Source organism: Sminthopsis crassicaudata, chromosome 2, assembly GCF_048593235.1.
Source record: "Sminthopsis crassicaudata isolate SCR6 chromosome 2, ASM4859323v1, whole genome shotgun sequence".
NCBI lineage: Eukaryota > Metazoa > Chordata > Mammalia > Dasyuromorphia > Dasyuridae > Sminthopsis > Sminthopsis crassicaudata.
In genome coordinates, this window is record NC_133618.1 from 423,024,697 (window position 1) to 423,040,031 (window position 15,335).

The 15,335-nt window shown below is 35.3% G+C and overlaps 1 protein-coding gene across 2 annotated transcripts in view; it reads right to left on the reverse strand.

The window, feature by feature from the left end:
* Positions 1–13,457, reverse strand: part of LCP2 (lymphocyte cytosolic protein 2) — a 70,852-nt gene extending 57,395 nt beyond the window's left edge. For both annotated transcript variants that reach the window (XM_074292040.1, XM_074292039.1), the window contains exons 1-3: positions 13,182–13,457; positions 11,264–11,326; positions 5,677–5,723 (exon numbers count right to left, since the gene is read on the reverse strand). In XM_074292040.1, coding sequence (XP_074148141.1) covers positions 5,677–5,723; positions 11,264–11,326; positions 13,182–13,259 — 188 coding nt within the window. In that variant the 5' untranslated portion in view covers positions 13,260–13,457. The remainder of the gene's footprint in view (positions 1–5,676; positions 5,724–11,263; positions 11,327–13,181) is intronic.
* Between the last annotated feature and the right edge of the window lie 1,878 nt (positions 13,458–15,335).

The window sequence follows — 15,335 nt, forward strand, 5'->3', positions numbered from 1 at the left end:
GTCTGTGCTTTTCTTAGCATCTCTTTCTATCTCTAACCATCTTGCTCTAGCCATCTCCTTTCTCATCTCTCCTCCCCACTCAACTGGTGATATATGTTCCAGGACCCTCTGAGGCGGAAGTGATTTCAGAGATCATTGAATCAGGCCCCCTCATTTCACAGGCAAGGATGCAGACTTCTTTTTCATTAAAAGAAGAACACAAAACATTGCACATTTTAAAATCAGCTGTCTGGCCTAGAGATCCAAATCCTTCCATCCTTCTTCCTTGTTATGTAGAAGACAAAGTAAGGTTAAAAACCAAGGGATGTGAGACACTGACCAAGCTCTTGAGAAGTCAGCTGGGAGGACCAACCCTGCTCAGCAGAGTCCTTCGATGGACTTTTTTCCTTTGTTTTCTTTTGTTAGGGCTGTATCTGTGGGACACTCAGGACTCATTTACATGTGATTTAAGGGGTATAGGATGAGCCTTTCCCACTACCTCCAGACCTAACTCCTCCTCTAATCAGTCTGAAATCACAGAATTAGAAATTCATTCCTTTTGACCAACTCAAGAGGATATGGATTCAAATCTACTCCTGTGCTCTTAGGCAGATTTTTTGACCTAAAACAGTTGGGGAAGGAACAGATGGGAAAGAGTCCACAGAAGAGGAGATTATAAAAGAAGCAGGAAGAAAAAAAAAAAGATAATTATCACTCTCTACACAACTTGGGGTACAGCTAGAAGAACTGTGGATGGCCATAGGGAGCCTTTCAGGGCCCACCTCTTCAGGCTCATGACACTTCTGTAACAGTGAGCCAACATGAGTTTGAGAGGGGGGAGAGAAGGGAGAATGTCTCTCGTGACATCCCTTTTCCACTCTTGGTAGGCTTCTTTCTCCACACTGAGGGGTACAGGCCTTGAAGTCTCCTTCAGGGCTGAAGCTTTGAGTGTGGTGTGACTCATATTACCTTCTTTTTCATCTTTTAAAAATAAATGTAGAAGTGTTCTCTTCCGGCTTCAGCTTGATTCTCTTTCAGCTTAACTGGGGAACAATGTTTCTATCTCCCTCATCACAGATATACTCATAGAGTATCTGGGAGAGGAGATAGGGTACTTAGTAACAAGGAGTCTTAGAAGGGCCCTCAGATTCTTAGAATATGATGGACAAGTAACAGTTGTCACCAGTCATTTTACTGTTTTGGTTGTCAGCTTCATAATATATGTCCTAAAATATGGTACCCAAAATGGAATATGGTATTCTAGTTATGGCTTAATCAAGTTCTAGAATTCCCCTCAATCTCTTCTTCCTCACCTATTCATAGAGCTATAGACCCTATGCTAGAGATGTACTTGAAATGAGGATTTCATATACAAGAGGCATAGATACTATACTAAAAATATGGGTCCCAATGTTGGAAATGCTGTAGATCCCATACTAGAGATATGAATTTAATGCTGCCTAATAGATCGTAAGCTCCTTGAGGTCAAGGATAGTTCCGTACCTAGCTCAGTGACTGACACATAGTAGGTAGATAATATTTGTTAAATGAATGAATATGTGAATCAATGGATTTCTCTCATCCCTTTTAGGTACTGACATGATTCCACTGGCATGACTAAAATGGTAAATAAGAATTTGGGAATTGGATTCTTGGTAACTTTTTTTTTTTTTTTAGCTTGGACCTCATATCCTTGTTTTTCTTTCCTTTCCTTTCTTCCTAACCCTATCTCTGGAGACATGAAAGTAATAATAGCTGTCCTCTGAGGACTCAACTTGCCAATTTGAGCAGAAATTGGGGAATATGTTTCCTCCTCCCCTTCCTTCTCCTCCCCTTCCTCCTTTTCTTTCTCTTTCTCCTCCTCCTTCTTGTTCTTGTTCTTATTATTGTTTAATTCTTGTTGCTCTTCATATTTGTGTTCTTCTAAGATGGGGTAATTTACTTTTTGTTCTGTGCAGTTTTAATTTTTGATTTCTTAAAATACAGCTCTGGGAAAAAAACATGCCTTAAAAGTACATTATGTTTTAAATGGAACTACTTGACTATTATTTTAAACCCATATCACTCTGGCTTTCATTGAATACACAATGATAGCTCTAATTTAAACATCTTTGTCTCATTGCTTAGGTTTTGATGGCTTAGAATGAGCATAAATAATAATTATTTTCTGTTCTGGCCAGAAATTCTGAGGTTTTCTTCTCTCAAACTGATATCTTTTTGATGATAAATTGGGCCATTTTTTGTCTCAGTTCATACCTAGCCCTTAGTCACTGAATGAATGTTACTTCAGACAAACTAAGACCTGAGAAAGACCTTAATTTAGAAAGACTAAGATCACCCACTGGGCTATCATGTCCTCTTCCTTCCTTTCTTTTTTGTTGCCACTGGACTTCAATGACTCTGGAGGAGTGAGGTGATGACTTTGTGCAGTTCTGAGTCACTTCAGTCCAATTCACAAGCAAATGAAGACATCAAGCCATGATGCCATCAGTCTTCTTCAAGACGATGAACAATACATTTCCAACTTATTACTTCCCTTCACTCTCCAGTTTCCTGGCACTCACCATCTTCTTGGGCAAACTAGGTGGCTCAATGGATTGAATTCCTAGTCTGGCATCAGAAAGATCTTCCTGAGTTCAAATCCTACTTTAGATACTTAAGAGTTGTGTGACCTTGAGCAAGTCACATAACCCCTTTTACCCCAGTTTCCTCCTCTGTAAAATAAGCTGGAGAAGGAAATGGCAAACTATTCCAGAATCTTTGCTAAGAAAAATCCAAAAAGGGTTGACATGACTGAAAATGACTAAACAACAACAAAATCTTCTTTGCTGCTATCCACAACATATCACCAAGCATTGCCCTGTAACCTGCATATTAAGGAATCCTTAGCTTTGCCATATCACCTAGAACTAAAATGTTAGGATTATAAGATCCTTCTATTTGCCCTGTAGGTGAATCTCTCTATATATGTTGTCACCTCCAATTAGAACATGAATTTGTTAATATTGAGATTGTCTTTGCTTTTCCATTTGTTTCCCCAATATTTAGTTTAGTGCTTTATACATAGTAAGAGCCTAAGAAATGTGTTTTCATTCTTTCATGCATTATGTAGTCCTGGCAAAACTGGTCTTATTGTTTCTCCTGGTGCTATATCTTTGCATCTGATCCGATCCTTTTCATCTCTGCCTTTTAGAATTAGACTCAACTCAAGTGCCAGCTTTGGCATGAAACCTTGCTTGAACCCCAGGGTCAATAGTGTCTTTCCCTTCAAAATTACCTTGAATTTATTGTGAGAGTTAAATATACACCTGTATATGCCTATGTTGCTTTCCCCAGGCTTCTTGTGGACAGGGAATCTCTCACTTTTTTTTTTTTTTTTTGTATTCCCAGTCCCTTGTTCAGTTCCCAACTCAATAAGAATGAATATAATAAATGTTTATTGATTGATTCCTAACTTACTTATTGTTTACTAAAGCTTTGGTGTTGTCATTTTTCAGTCATGCTTGACTTTCTATGATGCATTTGGGGGTTTTCTGGCAAAGACACTGGAGTGGTTTTACATTTCCTTCTCCAGCTCATTATAAAATGGCACAATTATAAAATAATAAAGCTGAGGCAAATAGGGTTAAGTAAATTGCTCAGAGTCACAGAGCTGGCAAGCATCTGAGGTCAGATTTGAACTCAGTAATATGTCTTCCTGACTCTAAGCCCAGCACTCTAGTCACTGTGTCACCTTCCTCCAACCAAAACTGAGGGTTATTGATAATAAAGCTAGAAAATCTGAAGAAAATGAAAGGTTCTAAATTCTAGCCTTCACTCTGATGCTTCTACATATGTTCCTGAAAATATTTTTAAAATTTCATTATTTCTCCTTATAGAAAATGGATTTATCTTTTCTGCTCAGGGTAATGTTTGATAAGACTCTTAACACTGTTCCTAAAATTCTTTTATGATGACACAGTGCAAGTATTATTAAGTTTGTCCTTCATCATGTATTTCACTTCTCTTGCATCTCTCTCTCTCTCTTAATAAATATTGTCACATGGAATATTATTGTGGTATAAGAAATTATGACCAGGATGCTTTCAGAAAAATCTGGAAGGACTTCCTTAAGCTGATGCAAAATGAAATGTACTGTATACAAAGTAACAGCAATATTGAAAGATGATCATCTGTGAATCATCTCTGAAAGACTTATGAAAATACTGTACATATCTAGAAAAGAACTGATGGTGTCTAAATGCAGACTTTTTTTTACTTTATTTTTCTTGAAAGTTTTTTTTTTTTTTTTTTTGGTCTGTGTTTTTTCTCCCACAACATGACTATTATGGGAATGTTTTGCATGACTACACATGTATAACCTACATTGTTTTGCTTACATTCTCAGTGGGGGGGTATGGAGAGAAGGGAAGGGAAAGAATCTGGAACTCAAAATTTTAGAAATTAATGTTAAGTTTTTTACATGTAACTGGGGAAAAACAATGCTAAATAATTTATTTAAAAATAAAGTAAATAGATGAATGAACAAACAAATAAATAAGCAAATACATTTTGTCATAAAAACCTCATAGTTATGGACTGAAATCCACAGGTTTTGTTTTTGTTTCATCTTGGATTTGACTTTACATTTTAGGACTTTTCTTCCCTCCTGAACAGAACTCCTCTCTCAATGCTGGCTGACTTGTTCATTCTCCTTCACATCCATACCAGGATTATTTGAATCATATCACATCCATATCAGGATTCTAATATGTACTTGCTTATCCTCAGAAAAAAGATTAATCTATGGCTTATTAAATTTTTTCTACTTATATCCTCTTTTCACACACACACCCCAAATTCATACAGTCCCGGGTTTGTTGGTATATAAAACAGATATACAAATCAAACATTTACTCAATGATTTGGTTGTATGGTACAATTTTAAGAGGTTTTTAAATCTATCTCAATTTACTCAAGAAAAACAAGCATACATATCTTAAATCTCCTGTCTCTTAGATCACTGTCATTCAATATGAACTATAAAAGGGAATAAAAGAACAGGATTCCATTTTAAGTTCACCCGTATGGATAATAGCCAAACTGTTAATATGTTTCAAGTAAACCTTTGTCCAAACCTTTCTTTGAACTCCTATTTTAATAAGCAACACAGTAAAAAGAATGATGGGTTTGGTCTAAAATTAAAATGTTTGCTATAATATTTGAGTAAGTCATTTAACTTTAGTTTCCTAAACTGTAAAATGAATGGGTGGTATTAGATGATTTCTTAAGTTGATTCCAATTCCTAAATTATCCTTGGTTAATCAACACAATGTCTCATTTTCAGTTACTGACTCTATTCCTATACATTCTGTTTTCTCTCCAATTCTAAAAGAATGACTCAGGGAACTAGGTATCATCCCCTCAGGCTACCTTATCCCTAAAACAAACTGAGCTTTAATAGACCATAAATCCAACCTTCAAAAACCAAAGGGGCTGATAAGAAAATGTTCTATCTTTCAATAAGTTGATTACATGTGGTCATAGAAATTTGGACACCAACCATTTCTTCCATTCCAATACTCTAGTTATTCCCTCACTTTAGAAACAATATATAAGCATTATAGTTGTTAATGGTTTAAAATAGCTTTCTTCCATTTTATTCCAAACTGGATCACTTAGATAAAAAGCTATTTCATAAGAGATGAGAATACTTACGGTACCCGGAGCTTGGGAAATTTCTGAATATCATTTTCAGACAGGTTCTGAAAAAAATAATACATATAGCATATTATTGTTTCATAACAGAGAAATTCTGGGAATTTACCTTTTCACCAGAACTGGCAGAAAGGTTGCAGTGGAATCACTCCTGAGAAGGAATTAGAATCTGTCTGTCATTGCTTCTCCTTCTTTCTCATCAAGGAAAATTCCAATATCAAATTTATTTGAGTATTTTTCAAGTTTAAATAGTATTTCCTTTGTAGCTGTTTTTGGAAGAAACTCAGGATTCTTTATCAGTCATATAATTTCTCATCTGTCAGACCAATGGCAGCAAAGCTAAATCTTTGAAGACTAGGTAAAAGCACTGAAGAAGACACAGGATCATAGAGTGAGTAGAAATGATCTCAGAGGCATCTAGTCCAACCTTCTCTTTTGTTAATGAGAAAACAGAGGCCCAAAGAAGGCAAAGAAGGTGACACATACACAAAGTGGCACAATGGGGCTTTTATCCAGTTCTTCTGACTCCAAATCCTGTCTTCTTTTTCCTGTCCCTGCCATCATTGCTTAGTTCAATTCTTTTTATAGAGAATAAACAGAAGAACACTTAAGTAGTAACAATTAGTTCTTAATAATATTCAAAGTACCTTATATATGGTTTCTCATATGATCCTCACAACACATTTATTAGTAGCTACTGTAGCTATGGTTATACCCATTTTACAGATGTGGCTACTAAGTCTCTGAAAATTTAAGTGACAGATAAACATGAAAGAGAAATCATAAAGAATTTATTTTCCTATACGAGAGGATTATACATATAACTCTAATATCAGTTATCATTAATAGGGTAGTTAGAAGAAATCCAAGAAGAGGACATAGAGGAGGGCATGAGTATGAGTCTATTATGTTGGGATTATCCTTGCCCCAAAAAGAGAAGGGATAAGAAGAAAGGATGCATAGGTGGGGGGATAGCATGGAAGAGAGAGGTAGAATATCAAACATTTTCTCACATTAAACAAGTTTGCAAGGAAGATATTTTGTAGAGTAGGGGGAAGGGAGAATGGGCAATGCTTGAAGGTCTTTCTCATTGGAATTGGATCAAAGAGGGAAGAATGCACACACACACACACACACACACACACACACACACACACACACAAACACTCAGGTACAGAAATTGATCTTACATTAGGGAAATAGGAAGGTAAGGGAAATGATATTGGGAAAGGGGCAATATGTGATAAAAAAAAGGGTAAATTAAATGAGGCAATGTTTGAAATGAAAACAAACTTTTGAAGAGGATTGTTATAAAATTAGAGAAAGATAAAGCAAAGAAAATAGTATAGAGGAAAATGCACAGTTAGGAATCATACCTATAAATTGAGTGGGAAGAGCTCACCCACAAAACAGCAGCAGATAATAGAATGGATTTAGAAATCAGAATCCAACAGTATATTGTACTCAAGAGACACACTTCAGATAGAAATATACACATAGAGTTAATATAAAAGGCTAGAGCAGAATGTATTATACTTCAACTGAAGTAAAAAAGGCAGGGATAGCAATCATGATCTCAGACAAAATAAAAGCAAAAATAGATGTAATTAAAAGAGATAATCAGGGGACCACATTTTTTTTCAAAGCTACTACAGACAAGGAAATAATATCAATAAATTTTAAAGCATTTCTTTAATAAAGCTTTCATCTTTCAAATTATATGTATGTAATATATAAATACACATATATGTATATAAATGTACATAAATATATGTGCAACTATATATAGAGATCAAATTTATAAAAATAAGAGCCACTTCTTAATTGATAAATGGTCAAAGGATACAATTTTCAGAAGAAGAAATCAAAGCTATCTGTAGTTATATGAAAAAATATTCTAAATTGCTATTGATTAAAAAAATGCAAATTAAAACAACTCTGGTACCACCTCACACCTATCAGAAATAACATGCTAGAAGGGATGAGGAAAAATTTACACATTATTAGACTGTTAATGTTATGAAGTGTTCCAACTATTCTGGAGAACAATTTGAAACTATGCCCACTGGGTTATAAAACATCACATATTCTTTGACCCTGTAATACCACTATAAGGTCTATACCTCAAAGAAATCAGAGAAAAAGGAAAAAGACATATATGTACAAAAATATTTATAGCAGCTCTTTTTGTGGTGGCAAATCCCAGCCAACAGGAACTGGCATACCAGTATATGGTATGAGATATAAGTGCCTGCTATTATTGTTATTATTATTTACAAAGTAACTTTCTTTTTTAATGACTATAATGATTGTATTTTTAATGATTATTAATTGCAAAAGATTTGGGTAATCTGATCAAGACAATAATCCAAGACCTATGATGAAAAAATGCTCTCTATCTCCAAAGAAATGCATATAGAATACATACAGAAGCATACTTTTCTCACTTTATTTATTTGCTCTGAAGGGAGTGGTATTTGAGGGAATGTTCATCAGTTGAGGCAAAGCTGAACAATGTATGGCTATGGAATATTACTGTGTTATAAGAAATAATGAGATGGTGGTTAAAAAAAAAAAACAACCATGGCAAGATGTATGAACTGTATAATTGACATCATTTTGCTTGCCTTCTCAGCAAATGGAGGAAGTATAGAAGGAAGAGAGAGAATTTGGAACTAATTTCAAAATAAAAGAATGTTAAAAATAACAAATCATTTTGTGGGAGGGGGAGAAAAAAGACATGACAAGCTGGATTGTTGCAGAAGTGGTTTCAGAAAAACCTTGGAAAACATATGAATTGATGCAAAATGAAGTGAGCAGAACCAAAAGAACATTGTATGCAGTGATAGCAATATTGTAACAATTATTAATTGTAAAAGATTTGGATAATTTGATCAAGACAATGATTCAAGTCACATCCAAAAGATCTATGGTAAAAAAAAAAATGTTCTCCTCCTCCAGAGAGTATACTGATGAATTCTGAAAGAGATTAAAGCATGTGTGCTTATATTTGGAGAAATTGAAGATATAATTTTAATGGCTAGAATCTAGCTGCTATATCCTTATTTACCAACATTGTTTAGTGAATAGAAAAATGCCATCACCTCAGATGATTGGTTACCTATTTATAGATATCTTTTTCTTTTTCTTTTTTTTTAAGAAGGGGTAGACTAGCTATCTATTAGAGAACTCTCATCATGATGTTGGAAGAAGGACAAGAGGTCAGTCTTCTTCAAACAGTCTTAGACAAAATTGTATGGAGAAATACAAAGATTTTTCCAAGGATTGGTAAAAGTCTTATTTTTGAATGTTGCCTAGCCAGTAACTCTTCATCAGTTAATAGCAAGATGCCCCCACAGAACACATGCATAAACCTAAGTTTGGAGTATATTCCACAACAAAAACATTTTGCCCCATTAGCCCTTTCTCTCATTCCCTTTTCCAACTTCCCCTGCTCCTTTATTTCATGGCCAATCAGAAAAAATTTCAAAGGAGGCCAGATCCAGAAGGAGATCGAGTAATAGTTTGTAGGAAAAGAGAACAAAAATGGTAGCCCTGATATTATCAGAGAAGCAGAGGAAACCATGTTTTCATAGGCAAGTCTGAAGTAAAGCTGAGGCCCAGAGAGGGGCTTGTGAAGGCCTGAAATTATCTAATCTCAGAATCACAGATTTAAAGATCACCCTGCATTTCAAAGAGGAGGGAATTAAGACTTAGAAGGAATAAATATCCAGGAGGGTTTACACAGATAGTGGTTAAGATTAGTGTAGGTCAAGTTTCCAGACTCTAGTTATCTCTTTCCATAAATCTGTGCAACATCAGCATAAACCACATAATTCATTTGAGAGGCTAAAGATTGGGAGATGGTGAATGAGGCTCAGAATGGGGGATGTCTGAAAGTTTTTCATAATGGGGAAAAGTTCGGGGATTTTAGCTGATGACGCACTTAGTATGAATCAGTCATGATAGAGCTGCTAAAGCAACCAACACAGACTAAGTTTGCATTGATCGAAAAGTACTGTGTCTTAACCATAGGAAGCTACATCTCACTCAAACTTTGGTAACAGCATCCAGGAGGACTGGGTTCAATCCTGGTGTTACATTTAAGAAATATGGTAAAAGATGGTCAAGATGATAAAGTTATATTATAGGGAAGGGTTAAGTTTTAGTTTAGTGGGGGGAAAACAAGAAGAAAGAATAAAGGAGAGATATGATAGCTATTTCTGTTGTAGAGCTATCATATGGCTAAAAGAAGCCAATTCATCCTTAGTTGTGCAACTATCAAGGGGAAATCAAGAGCTTGGAAAGAGGGTTTAGTGCAATCACAGTGATAATTGGTTATTACCATGATTTTAATAGTAATTCCTACAAACTTATGGGGAGTGTATCATTCTAACTTTACCATTTCCTGAAAGCATTGGTCCTTGCAAAAAATGAAAACTATTGCAGAAGGGGAATCTGAAGCTTTTGATAAAAATAGGATATATCAGTTCCCTTTGCCCAGAGTGGAGAGAGAATGTCCACATATGATTAATACTATCCATAAGTTTATGCCTTGGCTTCAAATAAAAGTCTGCCAGCCTCTGAATTTAAATTTATCATACCAGAATATTCAATGACACCTGCAAGTGATTCATTGTAGATTAAAGCATGTAGCTCTCTTTGTTTGAACTAATACAAAATCTCATATGCTCGTAACATCCATAGACCATCTAGAACTAGTCAGTGGACCAAATGGTATTCAGTTAGGTGTAAATGCCACTTTGCTTGTCCTGGATATGGCAGTGAAGTGAAGAATGAATTTTCATTGTATTTTAATATGTATTGGTCCCTTCCTCCTTTGTTTTTCACTTATTTTTATATATTTATATATGTACTTATTATCTCCCTTAATAGAATAAAAGTTCCTTGAGGGCAAAGAATATTACATTTTTGTCTTTGTGTACAGTTCACACAGTTATTGGCAGAAAATAGGTACATAATGAAGCAATCCTTTTTGAATGAATAAATGTTTCACTAGTGACTTGAATGTCTTTGTTCATAATAATCTTATTGTGGATTACAGTTTAGTGTGAGAGTATCTACAACACTATTCTTTCAATTTCTAGAGCCTGTCTAGTTGAGCTATTATCAATTAGTTTTACCTTAATGTCAATAAAAATTTAGAAAGTAGAATTTTATAATGGAAAATAATGGGAGACAGACAGACAGACCCATTAACATGGACAGAGATAGAGACAAAGATAGAGAGAGAGAGACAGAGAGAGAGAGAGAGAGAGAGAGAGAGAGAGAGAGAGAGAGAGAGAGAGAGAGAGAGAGAGATAAAAGGATAGAGACAAAGAGAAAGAGAGAGTCAGAAACAGACAGAGACAGAGAGAACACACTGGGTATTGAGCCAGTGATGCTGAAAATTGAAGTAGAAATAAAATGAGAGCACTGAAATAAAATTTTCCTACTTCTCCATTTTGCCTCAGACTGGTCCAGCATCACTATAGTGCAAAACCAGTGGGGTGGGGCAGTAGGGAAAGGAGCATTCAAATATTCTAATTCCAAAAAGAAATTCGACCACTTAAATGGCCACACTTACCAGAAATCTTGTACCACTTATGTGGTGCTTTTTCACTACCTTCTCACAATCTTTGTAGTTAAGCTGCCATCAGAAAGGGGAAAAAAACAAAACAAAACAAACAAAAAAAAAAACATTGTTATCAGAAGGCAAGAGACGTCTTTTGCTCTTTTTCCTTCACTTGAGATTGCCCTAGGAACCTAACAATGAAGGAAGCAACCACAGGACCAGCCCTTACTCTCTTCCCCAAATATTAGGGACTTGATTCAACCCAGATTACTGTCTTTCACTAGCTTTCAAATTGCTGTAATGAATAGTTTTCCATTGCAGAGAGTTGGAGGGTTAGCCCATGAAAGAAAGGATTTGTGAATAAACTTAATACTGGACTTTCTAGCTGAGTTTTCATGTCCCCAAAGTCTTTGCGAATTATTTCTCTTATAAACCCATGCCTTTCAGCTCTGCATTCTGGGGAAAGTCAAACTGAATTCTTCTAACATCATCATTATCATCATCAAAGGGTCTTAGCATAGTGCTAGTTTAGTCACTGAATTCTAGAGATATAAATTAAGAGCACTTCCAACTGGAATCCAGAAAACAAAATTCTCTTCCATTGAGTTCCATTCAAGAAAACAAATGCATAAAAGTAATTTTTATAATTTGAACTAATCCTTCCTCCCATTTTATTCATTGGGAAATTAAGTCCCAAAAAATGAAAATTGTCCAAATGTCATAGCAAGATCAGGTAGAATTGAAAGTCACATCTCCTATTTCTTATCTAGTGCTTCTGGCCCACTTTAGCCTTAGAGGTCATTTTGCTTTCACTTTCTCCACTGAAAGTCAACCAAAAATTATAGAGCTCATGCCCCATAGGCTTTTTGGGATAGAATAAATAAGGAAGAGGGTTATCAAGAAATATAAAACATAGTCCCAACTTTCAAGTTTACTATTCAGTTGGTGAAGCAAGACTGAGTCAACAAAACAACTGAATAGAAGCATGAAAGCTCTTCCATTCTCCTGGCCCTCCTATTTAGAGAATTAAGGGAGATGAACAACAATAGCTAATGTTTATAGAGAGCTTTGATATTTGCAAAATCCTCTACATATATTATTTCATTTTTATGATTAACAAATTTCTCTTTTGAAGGGGAGATCTTTAAAAATATTCTTACTGATTGCTTCATTAAGAAATATTGCTTCCTCTCTTCTTTCTTCATCTCCCTTCCAGATTTTACCATTTCATGTTAATAACTCCACTGAATTCAAGATCACAGAGAATGGTTTGAAAATTTCATTGTTACTTGACTGATCTTTAGACATGAAAAAGTTGTCATAATTTGGAAGATTAGAGTCATCAGTAGATATCGATACTACCTTTCCTAATCCCTAGAGTTAGATTTCCCTTACTCAAGATATGCACTTTTTCATGTTTAGCTGGCCCCATCAATCTTTTAATATCCTCAGGGAAAACTAAGATTCCAGATTTCTTACTATAAATCTGGATTAGGAAACCTAGATCCCAGAATATATTTTGCTACTAATTAACTTTGTGGTTTTAGAGAAATCATCTGCTCTCCTTTTTGTGTTTCAGGGTCTTCATCTGTCAAATGAGGATATTGAACAGGATTATCTCTTTAGCTGTGACATATTAGGATTCCATTTTGTCCTTGTCACAATTTGTAAAGTCTTTAATTAAGAATAGAATTAAAGTACTTCCAAAAGTATTCCCTTTCATTGACATTTGTATGATGTCAAATAAAACAAAAGATAAGAAAAATGACTGGCCAGGGATTTCTCAGAAATCATATCCAGTCCAAGTTCAAACTCCAAGGAAAGAGGGATCTGTGAATTGGTGATTGATCATTTCAAAAGCCCAATCAAAGTCATCTGAGGAACCCTTCATTTCTTTCTCTAGGAAAGAAAAACAAAACAAAACACTCACCTTCTTGAAGTATTCTGCCAGTTCATCAGGACCCCAGCCTTGGACCTCTGACCGGTAAGGTACATTACTCAGAGCCATTTCTGTCTAACTCTTTGGAGGATCCTCACACTCATGCCATGAGTGGGATGCCCCGATAGATACAGTTGGTAGTGAAAGTCAGCAATCCCTAGTTTCTAGCCAGTACACAGATCACCTTCATAAGACAAGAAAACTTGGCATCTGCATTACAAGGCAGTTGTAGCCCAAACTCCAACGGCTTCCTCTCCGAACAAATATGGTCTCTTCTCAGAAAACCAGTTAGCTCGTTTCCTTTACCACTTCCTTTGCTGGGTTCTAAATAAGTAAACAAGGAAGTACAGCTTGGGGGTGGGGTGGGGAGAAGGGATATTGAAATTTGGAAAACATATTCATCTTCTGGCCTGGTAATTTCCCAAGGAACTAGAAAGTCCCAACTATAGTTCTTGTTTCCCCAGCCTGGATGGGAGGGACAACTAAAGGACTTAAATCTCTAAATGTATTTCTAAATGCCAAATTGATTGAGTCTTTTTCAGATAAAACTAAGGCATTTGTATGTTTGCATGAACAGAAGGCAGTAAGTCAATAATCATCTATTGAAAGTTCACTCTACCAGGCAATGTGTAAAGTTCTGAGAATAAAAAGAAAGTCAAAAAACATATACAGACTTATTAATACATGCTTATGAACATTTACATTCATGTGACCTTATTAGGCAATTACTTAATAATAATCTGTTCTGATAATTTGTCTAAAATAGTGATAGATTCAATAAATCTGTAGAGAAATTTGTTTTGTTTTAAACAATTTCTGTTTCTCCTTAAAGATTTATCAAAGGAACACGTCACCCACAATAACTTTTGATTCCTTTGGTTCCTGAGAATTGATAATCAATCAATCAATAAACAATTATTCATTTCTTACTATGTGCCAGGCACTGCACTAAGAGCTTATAAGAGATATCTTTTCAAGGAAATTTTGGGAAGATTGTAGAATAAGGCAAGAAACTATGTGAGTCTCCCAAATTCCCCCACAAATAACCTAAAACAATGCCTCAAAATAAAATTTAGAGCAGCAGAAATAATTAAAAGGAAAAGCAGTCATTCAGCTTAAGACAACTTAGAAAGACTTTAGAAAAAAAATCTGACTAACATGGTGGTCCAGGCTGATTGAAGTACAGATACCCAGAGGATAGATACTGCTCGGCAATAAATAGCAAACCCTGGAAACAATGATGCTCACGACAGCCTTAGATTCAGGAGTTTTAACCCCACAAAGAGGATTGAACAGATGATCAGAAAGGTTTACAAAAACCTTTTTCTAGCTCTGGTCCCTGCATGCTGATGATGCAGTTCCAGGCCATGACTGTTGGCACTCACTGATGTATGTGGTCACTTGAAGAAGAGAACTGATTTCAGTTCCAGGGTAGGGAAGTGAACTAAGACTTATAGCTGCCTGAAGGGCTAATGGGCCTTGAAGGTGTAACCAGGGCAGGAGTGACAACATCTGACCTTGTATTATGTAGAACATTAGAAGAATTAAGAGGTCAAAGGCCCCCAGATAAAGCTCAGAAAACAATAGCAAAAAATATGTGAAGACTAAAACACACACACCAGGAACAGAGGCTGGCTCAAGCATATGATGGAGAAAAAGATAAAACTAGAAATTATAACTTTGATTATAAATGGGATGAATTCATCCATAAAATGGAAATGAACAGTGGAATGGATCAAAAACCTGAACTCAACAATGTGTTGTTTATAGGAAACACATTTAAAAATGAAAGATACACATTGAATGAAAATAAAGTACTGGAGTAGAATTTTTTTTAATGCTTCACCTAATGCAAAAGAGATCAGGGGTAACAAACAAATATAGGTTGTTAAAAAAAAAAAAAAAACACAGAGAAAGAATCATTCCATAGATTGTTTCTAAGGTGAGAGAAAAGATTGGGGCTCAAATTTAGAAAAAGACAAAACAATTTCCTATAAAGCATCAAATAAAAGTATAAAATGGTTACAAGCCCCAAAAGTAGCCTTTGAAGAGCTTAGAAGGAAACTTTAAAAATTAAATAAGAGAAGTTGAGGGAAAATGTGGAAAAAATAAGAGTAATAAAAGAAAATCAAGAAAATTGTGAAA